We start from the raw sequence: 14,603 nt of genomic DNA on the forward strand, positions 1-14,603 counted from the left end.
GCATGTTCTCTCTGTGACCCTGAGGGTTTCCTCCAGGTGATCAGGTTTCCTCTCACATCCCAAGGACATGCAAGTTTGTTCGGTAGTGTGCCTTAATAAATTGCCACTAGAGTTTAGGAGAGGATGGGTAAATGGGATTATATAGGATTAGTGTGAAAATGTGATCAATAGTTGGTGTGAACTCAATAGGTCATCTATATCCCAAATAACAAATAACTAATTTTGTTCATTTGGTTTTTGCAGTGCAATTATTAATAACTTTTTGATAGCTGCATTGTACCTAATCTGTTGATTTCCTGGTTTACCCTCTCTCCAATAGAGGAATAGTTGTTAGGAAGCCTTTCTTCTGTGTTCGGTGCTCTTGTTATACCAGCATTCTGATTTCCAGGAAACATAGATTTCCTTTCTCTCCACTTCACCCCATCCTTCATTCTCATGGTTTTCAATTACCTTTGATAATTGGTCACCATTAGTTAATGTTGCACCATGCAATGATACCCACCAGCAATTTATCTGTCTTTTTATGAACACTTTATTCTATATGCTATATTAAATATAGCACAACCTGGTTAATATTTAAGTTTTCTTTGATGTACCACTGTCACCCACACCTCACCACCCTTTCCTGATACACTCTGTTTTACTTAACAACATCCAGGTGTGAAGATGAAAATGCCCAACTTCCCTGCAACAGACGTTTTCATCCATTCTGGTGAGGAAAAAGGTTATTCTTAAAAAGTCAATGATTGAAGCTCATACTTTGCCTGGCCAAGGAAAGGAGACGTAAGCAACTCTCACTATCACTGGGGACTTATTTAGACTTAGTCAGTTCCTTTGGGCATGTCGTGTTGCTCACGCCTGGGACAAGATTCCTAAAGCAGGCACATTGTGAGGAGCTCTGCCGTGGGAAGAGATGTCTAGGTGGATGAAACATTCAAGGAGTGCCCATGACTACTCAAAGTGGAGAAGGAGCATTCGGGATGACAATGTGAACCTCGCCCATGTACCAGAGAACAGAGATCATGCACAGACAGCAGAAGAGAGGCGAACACTTCACAAACAGCCCACCCACCTGGCTGTCAGCCGCCACCTGATCCGTCATTGGCATAGTCTACAGTTCCTGCATTGACTTCAATGGGTTACACAAAGCACGAGACCAAAGTCACCCTTGATCCTGAAAAACGGCGTAAAACCATGTAAAGTCCCTCGACTGCCTTAACCAGTAATGCAGAGCTATCCATATTATGCAAAGAGTATTTTACTGGCTCAGAGTTCTTCCTTGGTGCTCTACATAGTCCTGAGCTCAGGCTCCAGCTCAACAACTCTGCATTAAAACTACTCCGCCTCTCTCTGTTTAGCTGCGTCGATGGTCGATGTCGCTACCAATCGGCATCGCATGACAATCACGTACCTTCTATCCCCTACCTAAAATCTTCCTGGCCTGACTTAACATTCTGCAAACTGCTCACTATCCTGATGAGAAGATAGAAAACATTCCAAATCGAGGTGGTGACTTCCGGACGCTTTAAAAGTGGAAAATTATGAAATATTCTAAAAGCTGAGGTTAAAAATTAAATGGCAGATTCTGAGAAACAGTCTTTAACTTCTCTGTTCCCGGGAGAGAACTGGGCAACTGGGATATTAGGGAACCATAAAACTATATTTTTACATTGATTTTGACAGGAAGCTCCCACATTGTTAAATTAAAGGGGTCGTGTTATTTTGCATAGCACCACTTTGCAGATATCTCCCTCAGACTACATAATACTACCTTAGATAAATAATGAAACTATCATCCTTTCATCAGACCCAAATAACCCCGCGCTCCCAAACCAGGTAATTAACTGTCAGAGAACGCATGCGTTAAAATTGACCATTTGATAAATAGCACAGGAATGCCCCTGAATGCAGTCAGGTCCGTTACATCAGCACCTTCCAGTAATTGACTGCTGATGGTAAGGTTTTGGAACTGGCCTCAATCTCACTTGATTTTCCCTAAGGTCCGTCTGGCTGGATCGCAGAGACAATATTCTGATGCAACATCAGAAAGATATGCAAGCCTAGTAGTACAGAAGGAATGCGTCGAATATAAGTTGACCAAAACCACTGTGGTAACAGTTCCCCTGATAATGATCCCACCGAAGCCTCCCGCCCCCCCGGCCCCCGAGTATCATTTTCGGCTGTGATTAATGTCTATTCCTGCGGGTTCAGTTTTGAACTGTGACCAGGCGGCTCATTGAGACAGGCGCAGATATACATGCTTGGAGACAGGCATCTTCGCTACAACGCTCCAGCACAAAATGTCTTAAGGTCGAGCCAGAGAGAAAAATAAGGAGCGAGGGAAGGGGGGGGGGGGGGGGGGGGGGGGGGGGGGGGGGGGAGATTTGCTACTTTATTTTACACAAAGGGTTGGAATGGTGGTGGGGGGGGAGTTGTGGTGATGGTCCGTGAAACGGTGGTGTTATGTTCCGCGCGCTCTTGCAGACAAAGGGCTGAGATTGTTTTAAAGATAAGCTCGGTCTGTTAAATTGCTATTCCGATGTCGGGTCAAACACCCCAGAAAGATTGACTCTAGGCTCTCCTTGCCCCCCACCGGTCCGCCTGACCAAAACTCTATGCTATTATTTTCGTTGACCAAAGTGCCATTAATGTTGAAGTGCGGAGAAAGAGAATAAAGAACAAACGCGCGCACTCGCTTCAGTAAGGTTTCACTCGTTGTAACTCGGGATGCTTCTGTTTCTGAGTCAAACGGAGCTATGCCTTTGGAGTTTCAGTTTTTGGACAGACCCCCTCTTTTTTTTTAATATATAATGATCTTATTAGAAATGGAATGCGGTTACGTTAGACAAGAATGCATGGCGCTGGCAGCAATTGCTCAAACCAGATATTACATATACCACATCATGACATTATTTTTCCCCTCTCTCTCCCCCCCCCCCCCCCCCTCCTCCCCCTCCACAAAACCCATGTCGTAACACCTTACGAAAGCTGCATTTTTTTTTTGCTATTGCATGGGCTGTGGAATAGGTTGGTATTAAGCTGGGCTTTCCTGGATAGGATCGTCCCACTTTCGTACAGAGAGAGAGAGAGAACAGTCTTCGGAACAATTTAGAAACACCAGGATTCCCCTCCAGTCCAGCGACCCAAAGGCAGTCCAACAACCCAGCGCAGTTCCCACCGCGGCAGGATTCCCCTCTCAGCACAGGTTTGCATTCGGCTCTTTAACTCCAGACTTTACTGCAATCGGTTTTCTCCAAGGATTTATCTCTTGTATGCTTTAATGCAAACTTTATTTCGCTTATTTTCCACGGGATACCGTTTCACTGTTCAGGTTTATATATATTTAGCACTTTATTTAAGTTTCAATTATGTGGTGGACGTCTCTTTAAATACTGCGTTTATGGAGTTGGAAAGTTTTGAATGCATCAGTACAATTGGTTTTCTTTAGGAATCTGGTTACAGTCGGGATTGCATTGCAAGCAGTAAAATAGTGAGTTGGCTCAGCTGCTTTGTCCTGTGTTACTTCAAAGTAGCCTGTGTATTTTATGGATTAAGACGAACGCTGGCGTTTGTTCAACGGTCCGGACCGCGCAGTTTAATTGTCTATGTTTTCGGAACCATTGCAACCAAATCACTGTTGGGGAACCATCCTGGAGATATTCTTGGGAGAGCATTTGTTAAAATGCAGCAAGCACGGAATCCAAGAGCTGCTCTATGACTGAGTGCGACGGACAGCACACAGACGTTGGGTGGGTTACTCTGACGGGGCAGCCCATGCACTAAAGGCATCAATTGAGCTTGTGTGTTTCACACAAATCACATCTATATTCATCTGTAGGTAATGAGTCGCGCACACTTCCAACCTCTCACAAAGGTATGACAAACACGCAGACACAGAAAACGCATACCCAATTGCATGCATGCATATATGAAAGCAGATATACACCTTTGCAATCATAGGCTGAAATAGACGAATATACAGGCACGGATAAATCAATTAGCAAGATTAGTGTCCGATTTAAAATCATTACCCTTATTCACAAGATTATACGTTAATATTTTTCACGATATATCAGTTTAACCACTTTTAACACCTTTCCGTGAAGAGTGATCTGGATTATCTTAATATAATTGCTTCCAATCAAACTATTTATAGTGGAGGGAGAAATTTACACAAATCGATCTCAGATTCCGTGTGATGTCCTGGATGGGTCGAGAGTGCATTGTGTGCGTTGCAATTACACAGTAACTTGCGGCGCTTTGGGCAATTGATTGTATGCTGCATGCCAGACCGGGATTCTGTGGGCTCCCAGGACTCCACACCGTTCCACCAATGCCTCATGTGCGCTCTTTGCTTTGAACGGTGTCCTGGTGTCTGGGACCGGCCGAGTCGCAGACCCACTGTCGGCCGCCAGGCGGAGCTCTGCCACCAGTTTGAACTTCGCCCCAGGCTCTGAACGCTGAAAGTGAATTTGCGAAGACGCACTTTTTAAAGTTCGAAGTTTTTAAAACACATCGTCTAAAATAGTTAGAGTGCGTCGCCGACTTTCACAGGGAATAGCGGGATTGCGTTTGGTTTGTTATCTTTATTGCTTAGAATGTTTTGAGGAAATAGTTCACGGGAAAAGTTTTAAGGCAGCGAAAGGTTAGGGTTTGGAACAGAGATCTGAAGTAAAGTCCTGGACTGCAGGGAGAGGGCGGGAGACTGGGGCATCTAGGGTCGACAAACCGAATGGGAATACTTCGATGCTGTTGCCACTCCATGATTCCGTAAAAGGGCAATGATGGCTACAAGCAGTTGAATATCTAGGTGCAGCCCGAGACTCGGATTTAGGCATTTTGTATTTTGTTCCTATACGCCGCTCAACCTTGTAAAATAGTCGAACGTTTACACCGGATATAAACCGGTCCAATTAAATTATTGTGTAGGAAGGAAATGCGGATGCTGATTTATGCCGAGGGCAGACACAACAGCTATTCCTTTTCTCCAGAGATGCTGCTTGACCCGTTGAGTTACTCCAGCATTGTCTGTCTATCCGCATTTAAATTCTTACTTACCGCTGCTTTGCAGGGTCGTTAGACGCAACAACACAACACAACAAAGAAATGTAACAAAGAAACCACCGTGGCACAAAGTCCGTAGTGGTTCGGTGGTGCTAGAGGTTAAGATTGGATTGGGTGGTTCAAGAGCCTGACGATTGATGGGAAGAAGCTGTTCTTGATGCCTGAGTTATTACACCTCAAGCTCCTGTGTCTTACTTCATGATGGTAGCAGCGGCCACGGCGTAGTGGGTATAGGATGATATTTAGCTGCCTTCCTGAGGCAGCGTTTCCTGTAGATCTCTTCGAATTGCCGTTCCAGATGTCAACCCCCCCCCATCACCTCTCGGTTGAAACAAAATCTTTCTCAGATCCTACCTACATTTCCCCTGCCCCCACACCACCCTCACCTTACACGTATGCCCTCTTGGATAGGTGGACAAAACCACTCAATTTCTTCATAGCTCAGAATGTCGAAGGGTCCCGACCCGAAACGCATCATGTCCATTCCCTCACCATATGCTGTTGACGCGCTAAGCACTTTGTCTTATTTTTGCTCATGATTCCAGCATCTGGAATCCCTTGTGTCCTCGTGGCTTTGCTGAGTTAGCAACTACTTTATATCATTCTCTTGAGCCCCACCATGTTGTAGTCAAGACAATGATTAAATGATTTCAGTGAGAATTGGGGAGGTGGAGAGGAAAGGGTGAAGGGCGGGTGAGGGGAGGGGGACAGATCTAATATGAGACGCTCAGAAGCTATTCAAGCGATTTCCACGTTAGGGCAGGTCCGTCCCTGTAAACAGTTCGCAAGTCGGAAATGTGAGTTCCCACGGGGCAGAATATGCCTGTAGGGCTGGGCTGTTTGGTAAAGCTGGGGTAACTGCATACTTCTGGTTGATTGGCTATTGCTGTCAGCCGGAGCAGCAAGTAAATGGAAATAGCCATAAAAAGCTGGAGCAACTCAACGGGACAGGCAACATCTCTGGAGAGAAGAAATGGGCTCCAGAGATGCTGCCTGTCCCGCTGAGTAACTCCAGCTTTTTGTGTCTATCTTCGGTTTAAACCAGCATCTGCAGTTCCTTCTTACACAACAAATAACTGGGGTTGGTTTGATATCCCTCGGCGTTGCACTCATTTGGCCGGGATCAGAGGCTCGGTCCGTTATCTGCAGCGATCATTTCGTTTGCCCCTTGTAGAAATGAATCAAACTCAAGGCGAGCATTGCGGACCTGGGTGGTTGATTTGTGTAAGAGAGGGATCTCAACACTGATTGATTCGCCCGCCTCGGCTTCTGAGAGACTGGGAGGAAATGTGAGCAGCTGGTAAACCAGCTGAAATCGACAGAGACTGAAACATGAGGAGCGTGCCGTCCCCGAGGGGTCTCCCCTGTGACCTGCCGGAAGCGGCAATGTCAGAAGGATAATGTCGTGCAGACACCAGACGGGGGTTGGGGAGACGGGGTCGGTATGAGTGATCCCTGGTGATCTGGACTGACACCGTCTAACCGGTTGTGCCAAGAACTATTTATTTCCATGACAGCTTGTGTCTGGTTAACACGCACGTGCAATTCCCTCCACGCCGGACCGCAGGCGGGAGTGTAAATCGCACATTACTGCAAAAGAAACCGCAGATCAGAAGGCTCCCCAAACATTCTTGGAAATATATACCCCCCCCCCCCCCCCCCAACTCGCCCTTTGCTCACCAGCCTCCAACCCCTGGAGAGAAAAAAAAAGATTTTGGTCCGCGCGGATTTTCACGATTCGCCCGCCCTCTAGTCTCACCGAGCAGATGAGGCGGCGGGGTGACTCCAACACAAAAGACGGAGGAACGTTGCTGTTTATGGGGCATTTTAGGGCTCAACTAGTGAGTATCCTCACAGAAACCCAGGCGAGGTTTTTTAATAGAAGGTACACAAAAATGCTGGAGAAACTCAGCTGGTGCAGCAGCATCTATGGAGCGAAGGAGATAGGCAACGTTTCGGCCCGAAAAGTTGCCCATCTCCTTCGCTCCATAGATGCTGCTGCACCCGCTGAGTTTCTCCAGCATTTTTGTGTACCTTCGATTTTCCAGCATCTGCAGTTCCTTCTTAAACACGAGGGTTGTAATGTCTGACAATCTGCCCTGGCTAAAGATCTGAACGATTGATTTTATTCCTAGATTAATGATGTTCAACTTCCAACGTCTTCAATTGTACAGAGATTAAATGTGTTTCAAACCTAGCGCCTGTCCACATGAGGATTTTTGAACTCAGACCCCTTCTTGGTGTGCACATATATTATCAGCAAACTATGACAGGTGACCCATGATGAAGTTTGATTTTTTTTCTTGTTTCTATTCAAAAACGTAAAACACTGGGGATTCCACTGCCACCGAAGGAGTTTCCCCCTTTACACCTGTTTTCTCCTAAAGTGTCCAAGTCCACGCAACCTACCGTCCCTCCCCGCCACTCATGTCTCTCAGATTGTGAACCGGTGACCTCTCGTTGCGTAGTCCCCGCGAACGGGAGGTGCAAAAAACACGGCAGGGTCGCTGACACTTTCTGACCTGGATGTCGGTCTTTATTTAAACTGGCGCCCTGCCTCTTTCTTGATACCTGCCTCCCGTTTACACGCGCACTTGAAATCTTACTTACATGGACCACATTGTGGTTGAAAGTCATTGAAAGTTTCCGTGTGTGTTACAATCAAACGAGCTTGGGCTTCACATCGATGACAGCATTACCTCGGAATGCCTACCCCGCACTGTTATTTGTTTAAAGGGCTTATGGCTGGTGACTGACTTTTTCCTCCCTGCCTCCTCAGTAGCTGCTTTTGGCTCACTCAATGGAAGTTTCTGGAAAGCTTTATTTGTTTAAAGTAGAAATACAGCATGGAAACAGGCTCTTCCGCCCACCGAGTCCACTGATCACTAGTTCTACGTTAGACCACTTTCCGTTACCGCACTCCCCACAAACTAGAGCCAATTTGCTAAGGTCGGTTAACCTACAAATCCGCACGTCTTTGGGATGTGGGGGGGAGGGGGGGGGGGGGGGGGGTTACTGGAGCACCCAGTGTAAACTCGTCCAGTCACAGGGAGAGCATGCAAATTCTACGCAGACAGCACCCGAGGCCAGGGTCAAACGTGGGTCTCTGGTGCAGTGAGGCAGCGCCTCTACCAGTGCCGCTCTGTAGCGGGCCCCTGTCCCACCACGTGAGCAGATTCCCCAGGCCGAACGGAGCCGAGGACAAGTCTGAGTCTGAAGAAGGGTTTCGGCCCGAAACGTCGCCTATTTCCTTCGCTCCATAGATGCTGCTGCACCCGCTGAGTTTCTCCAGCAATTTTGTGGAGCCGAGGACAAGCTGTGGGGTCAGGTGGGACGTAAACCTCCTTGAATGTCTATTTGAATAAAAGGAACAGGAGAGTTCTGGCATCCCGGGACGAGTGATCAATTGGTGGCCCCTCCCTTTATTGGCAGACTGTTGCTTATGGGAGCTTGCTGTGCTCGCATTGTCTGACACCCTTCCTGCATTACAACAGCGACTATGTTTTCACTAGTGGGAGAGTCTAGGACCAGAAGTCATACTCAGAATTATAGGACGTTCCTTTTGGAAGATGAGGAGGAATGTCTTTAGTCAGAGGGTGATGAATCTGTGGAATTTGTGGCCAAGCCAATGGATATTTTTAAGGCAGAGATAAATAGATGTTGATTAGTACGGGTGTCAGGGGGTATTGGGGAGAAGGCAGGATAATGGGGTTAAGAGGGTAAGGTGGATCAGCCAGCATCAAATGGCAGAGTAGACTTGATGGGCCGCATGGCTAATTCTGCTCCCATCACTTCTAAACGTATGACTGCCCTCCAGATGGAATTAATAGGCTGTGGCGCACTCTGCCCAATGAAGATTTCGATACAAACACTGCAGTTATTTGCTTTGCTGATTATTAATCAGCAGGTAATCTGTAAATCCAGAAATGTCTAATTCACAAAGCTGCCAATTCCCTCGGCAGCTATGTGAACTGTAATTGGCCCCATCGGTCAAAGTCAGAATGAGGAGGGTGAAGAATCAGGTGCAATTCATGTTCTTCACCAGAGTTCCGTCGCTCGACTATAAATCTCATGTGTCTGTGCTCTTGCATGTGTGTTGACATGAGATTGTGTGTGAGAGCGTCGGTGTGTGTGTGGTGTAAGTTTGTGTCCTGCTGCTTGTATGCGTGTGTTTATGGATGGGGGCGTAAAATATATGTACACGTGTGACTGTACGTGTGCTGGGGTATGTGTGTTTTTGCAGGAGTGCGTATGTATCTGTGAATGTGCGTGGTTATGTAGGTGTGCATACGTATTTGTATGTTTACACGTATGTGTGGATGTGTATGTGAATGAATGAATATTGGTGCGTATTTGCATCAGCGTGCATACTTTGCATTGCGTGTTTGTGCATGTTAATATGGTACAGGTCTATCTGGGTGAAAGAACAAACCGACAGAAAATTAACAGCTGAGCCACGGATGACAACTGAGAGAGGGAAAAGTGGGAGTACTAGGCTGGGACTGGTGTGTGTGTGTGTGTGTGTGTGTGTGTGTGTGTGTGTGTGTGCGTGTGGCTTTGTGTGTGCGTGTATTTGTGTGTCTGTGTGTGTGTGTGTGTGTGTGTGTGTGTGTGTGTGTGCGTGTGTGCGTGCGTGTGTGTGTCTTTGTGTGTGACTTTGTGTGTGTGCGTGTATTTGTGTGTCTGTGTGCGTGCGTGTGTCTTTGTGTGTGTCTTTGTGTGTGTGCGTGTCTTTGCGTGTGTGTGTTCGTGTGTGTTCGTGTGTGTGTCTTTGTGCGTGTGAGTGTGTGTTCCTGTGTGTGTCTTTGTGCTTGTGTGTGTGCGCGCGCGTGGAAGGGGCGTGAATGTTGCTAATGTTAAGGCTTCAGAAGAAAGGAATTTCCAATTCCAAAGAGTTTTGTTTAAGAAGGAACTGCAGATGCTGGAAAATCGAAGGTAGACAAAAATGCTGGAGAATCTCAGCGGGTGCAGCAGCATCTATGGAGCGAAGGAACTAGGCGACGTTTCGGGTCCAGAAGACTGAAGAAGGGTCTCGACCTGAAACGTCGCCTATTCCCTTCGCTCCATAGATGCTGCCTCACCCGCTGAGTTTCTCCAGCATTTGTGTCCAATTCCAAAGAGAGTGTCTTACAGTATTAGTGTACGCGTGCTTGATAGTGTAGGGTTGTACGTGAAAATATGTTGAGTTTATCAATGTGTGTGCGTATGTGCGTTTGTGTGTGGTGAGTATAATGTGAAGGAGGAAGAGAAGATGCTTTGCTCAAACTTGGCAGCGTCTTGAATTCAGTTGGTTTGTTGTCTGGTGGATTGCAGCCATTTAAACTGTGAAATGAGTCATTGTACTGCATGTGCTATCCAATACAACAGAGGACAGTGAAAGGAATACAGTTTTTAACCTTATTTGGAGTGTATCAACAACAATCTTCCACGGTCAGTTTGCCACTGGTAAACGTATTAAATTTTACGGATGACATTGGGCACATTATTCCAATACTTTTTGTAAGTGATAAGCCAGAGCCACAAGCTATTTACAGTCAACACGGCACAATCTCTGAAACCTTAGCTTAATCTCCACAATTTTTCAGAGTGACGGATAAGGAGTTTAAACATGCCTGAAACTATGCGCATACTTGTGTGATATATGTGTCGGTATGATAACGTCGGTATGATTGTAGAGATGCATGTACATTAACTGGAATATCTTTTATGGAAGCAGTGCATGAGTATATGGTGTATGTACATATTTAGACATGTATGAATGTGGTGTTTTATGACTGCAACGAATGTGTATAGAATCAATAAAGGAATCTAATCAAATCAAATGTGCGCTGCCAGTGTTACTAAATGTTTGTTTGATGGCATGGGTTCGTATGTGAGAATATGTGGAGTATATCAGTGTGTCCCATGTGCATGCAAGTGTGCGTGTGTGTGCGCGCGCGTGTGTGACCATAGAAGGGATGGGAATGTTGCTAATGTTAATCTTCAAAGGGAAGATTGCATTTTCCAATTTCTGTCAAAAGATGGCAACCAGGCGAAGAAAAATAAATCCTTTGGAGCCTCCCCTCTTACCTTTCAGTGCAAACATATGACTCCACTCTGACTGTTCCCAGGTGAGCTAAAAGTTGGACTGTGTTCTGCCTAAACGTCCAATCAGGCAGAATTATTTCCAGTTGGTCGAAAAGAATCCAACAGCAATTTAAACAGTGTTATTTATGGGTTACACCAGTCTGATGTTGCATAAAATGTTTCGGAAGCTCTATATCATACAGGCTTTCTTAAGAAGTTCTCGAATATACAGCATGGATTCACCATCACAGGAAAATAAATTTCCTCGCATCCCAAAGTTAAGCGAGCCCCCCTCCTGCACGTCTTATTCCCTGGGTTCCTCAGATCACTACCTCAATTGGGGGTCTCGTGCAATCTTCCTCCCCATTAATGTCAACAAGTTCACTTTCTTTCTCTACAACACTCTTTGTTGGACTCAGAATGATAAACCCCCCAACTCCCCCCCCCCCCCCCCCCCCCCTCAACGTACTCGACAATAACGAATAAAGGAAGTTGTAAATTTCTGCATTGTCGCAAACAATCTTGGTGTCCCAACACGCTGTATAGCCGAACATGCGGTCACTGTTACAATGTGGGAAACAAAGTTGTTAGTTTATACACAACTGGCTCCTGCTGGGCATCAAGAACTTTAATTTTAACTGTCTCCAATCCCCATCCATAGCGTTGTTCCATCTGTCTCGGTCTGTTCCTCCATGACTTTCCCCTGGCAATGTTACCTTCTCCCCTTGTTCCCTGCAACACTGTGGGGAATAAAGTCCGGAAGTGTTCCCACTGGGCTCCAGTCAATGAGTGCATGAGTGTCGCAACGCAGATTGTTTATCAATGTGCAGTTGGACATGCCTGGGGTTTCCTGGACACGAATCAAACGTGGTCTTCTCTTCTGTTGTCACTGGCCACCACATCCCAAATTCCAATGGGAAACGTTCTGCGAGACTTGATTTTAGGAGCTCCTGTTCCAACCATTCCAGTCAGTCAAATAGCCGCACAACATTTCAACACGAAGCTAAAAATGAACGTCTTTATGTTCTAATTACTTTTCCCAATTGGCTTGCAACCACGCCAAGGAGAATGTTTCTGGATTCTTGGCGACTTGGGCACAAGCCAAGAGAGCTGGCAACCCGCAGTTCACATGTAAGTGCCAACTGGACTACTCTGAGACTCCTCACACTTATGATATGGGCAGGGCGGCAAGTTTGTCGACAGAAAGCCCTCTGGCACAGAAAGACAATGACAATCCAGCTAACCTATTTTGGTAGCACTGCCTGTGGGTGGATTGTTGTCCCGAATGATTGAGCGAAGTCTTCTTCAAACGGAGCGCAAGATCCTTTACATCCACCCGAGAAGGCAGGGTATTCTTGGGTTAAAGGTATACCAAAAGGTTAGCGCTTCTGACGGTGCGGGGGCTCCCTCTGTAACGTGTTGGAACAACGGCCTAAAGTCTCTTGTGTCTCCCATGAAATAAGGAGGTGACTACCTTCCCCATTATGTTTACACCGTTCCTTTTACATCAGTCTCCGGGGGGTGTTTGAGTGAGCGAGTCTGCTGAGGCTGAAGTTCTATAATCACAGATATTTTATAGCAGAGCGTATGAGAGCGAAAGGCAGCGGGAACTGGGCATGTGCCCAAACCTCTAGGGGATCTAATGCCGAGTCTTTTGGGAATTCGTTTACAGAAACGGACCTGGATAAAACTCGGCACTTTGATCACGTCACTCGGTCTGCACTGTTTTGGGGCTTTAAGTAATCTGAATAGTTTATTGCTCAGTCGAACTATTCTTTACGTAGGCTTGTGCTTCGGTGTTTAAAATAAAGAATCTTCAGCAGGTCAGGGAGAATCAGCGATGGAAAAAACATTGCCAACGTTTCAGGTCGATGGCATGCCCATGGCGGTATCTGGGGTTGAAATTTGTAATGGTTACTTACTGCTATGAAACTAACATGTGGGTGGCTGTTCAACTGGGTCTGCCTGGTACATGTGGATAATTATATTCCTGTTTGTTTTGAGAAAGTGTGTCTGTGTACTTGTTTATGCATGTGTACCTGTGCCTGTGTAAGTATGTGCCTGTATCTATATAGATCATATCTGTGAGTGGGCGCATATACACGTGTGGTATTATGCATATGTATCGGTATGAGAACATGAGAGTATGGGGTTGCATACAGGTATGAACGTTTACATTTGTGTGCGGTTATAAAGTGCATACGTGTGGTTAGTGTGTGTTTGCATAGTGTTTATGTGTCTCTAAATGTGTACATAGTCTTACAGTCATTGGGTGATACAAGGTGGAAACAGGCCCTTCGGCCCATCTTGCCCATACCGGCCGACATGTCCCAACTGCACTAGTCCCACCTGCCCGGATTTGGTCCATATCCCTCCATACTTGTCCTATCCATGTACCTGTCTAACTGCGTCTTAAATGTTGGGATAGTCCCCACCTCAACTACCTCCTCTGGCAGTCTGTTTCATACACCCCCCACCCTGTGTGTGACGTGTCCCCTGGTCCTCAATCCACATGCACTGGACAAAATACTACCCGATCTATTCCTCATGATTTTATACACCTCAATAAGATCACCCATCATTCTCCTGGCCCCAAGGAATAGAGTCCTAGCCTATTCAACCTCTCCCTATAGGTCAGACCCTCCATCCCTGGGGACATCCTTGTAAATCTTCTCTGTACCCTTTCCAGTTTTGACAACAATATAGGCATGTGTTTGTGTATTTGGGCGTATATACATGTGTGTATGTGTGAGTGTATCCGATTGCGTGTATATGTATGTTGCGTATTGTATGTGTTTGTTTTGTATGGTATATATATGTTATGTGTGTGTTTTTTAATTATGTCTATGTTTTCTATTATGGGTGCGTTCTGTATCGTGTAAGTATGTGTTCTACATTGTATGTGTGTGTGAGTGAGTGAGTGAGAGTGAGAAGCCTCCACGGGCTGGGTTGCCACTCCTGGGGCAGTTCCTTGACCAGGTTTTCTGTGCGCTGATGAGATGCATCTTCTCTTTCCAGATACATTCATGATCCTGTGAGTGCATCGAGCGAAGATGAAGAGCAGGCTTAGCCTAGCGATTGCTGCTGTCCTCGCAGCTCTATTTGCCGCCTCGGTAGAAGCTCAAGGTAATGTCTCTTCCACACCCCTTCACTCCCGACGGGGGTGGCACAAGGGCTGAGACTGTTGGCAAGTCCATGCCCTTGGCCGAACCATCCCGCCTTATAACTAACGATTTTAGCGCCATCTGATACCGGAAAATACTCCGCAGGAGCGACAGCAAATGAAAAAAAAACCCTCAAACGTAACTTTTCATTCCATAGGTACAAGGAACGCGTGTTTTAATAACGGAATCATTTCATTGCATTGCTTAATCTTCTGTTATCGGATGCGATTTGATGGCGATAATAATTATTCCTAAAAGGATACGTAAACCCTGGAATAACAACAGCGATCCATTCGTCGATACCATCGG

The 14,603-nt window shown here is 46.1% G+C and overlaps 1 protein-coding gene across 5 annotated transcripts in view; it reads left to right on the forward strand.

The window, feature by feature from the left end:
• Nucleotides 1-2,992: 2,992 nt before the first annotated feature.
• LOC129699402 (collagen alpha-1(XII) chain-like) overlaps nucleotides 2,993-14,603 on the forward strand; it is a 246,614-nt gene continuing 235,003 nt past the window's right edge. The window contains exons 1-2 of one of the 5 annotated variants that reach the window (XM_055639133.1): nucleotides 2,993-3,205; nucleotides 14,149-14,256. In XM_055639133.1, the coding sequence (XP_055495108.1) occupies nucleotides 14,184-14,256 (73 nt within the window). In that variant the 5' untranslated portion in view covers nucleotides 2,993-3,205; nucleotides 14,149-14,183. Of the gene's footprint in view, nucleotides 3,206-8,237; nucleotides 8,393-14,148; nucleotides 14,257-14,603 lie in introns of those variants that run through there. The other 4 variants (XM_055639131.1, XM_055639134.1, XM_055639132.1 and 1 more) reach the window with 4 other exon arrangements.

Source organism: Leucoraja erinacea, chromosome 8 (genome assembly GCF_028641065.1).
Source record: "Leucoraja erinacea ecotype New England chromosome 8, Leri_hhj_1, whole genome shotgun sequence".
Taxonomy (NCBI): domain Eukaryota; kingdom Metazoa; phylum Chordata; class Chondrichthyes; order Rajiformes; family Rajidae; genus Leucoraja; species Leucoraja erinaceus.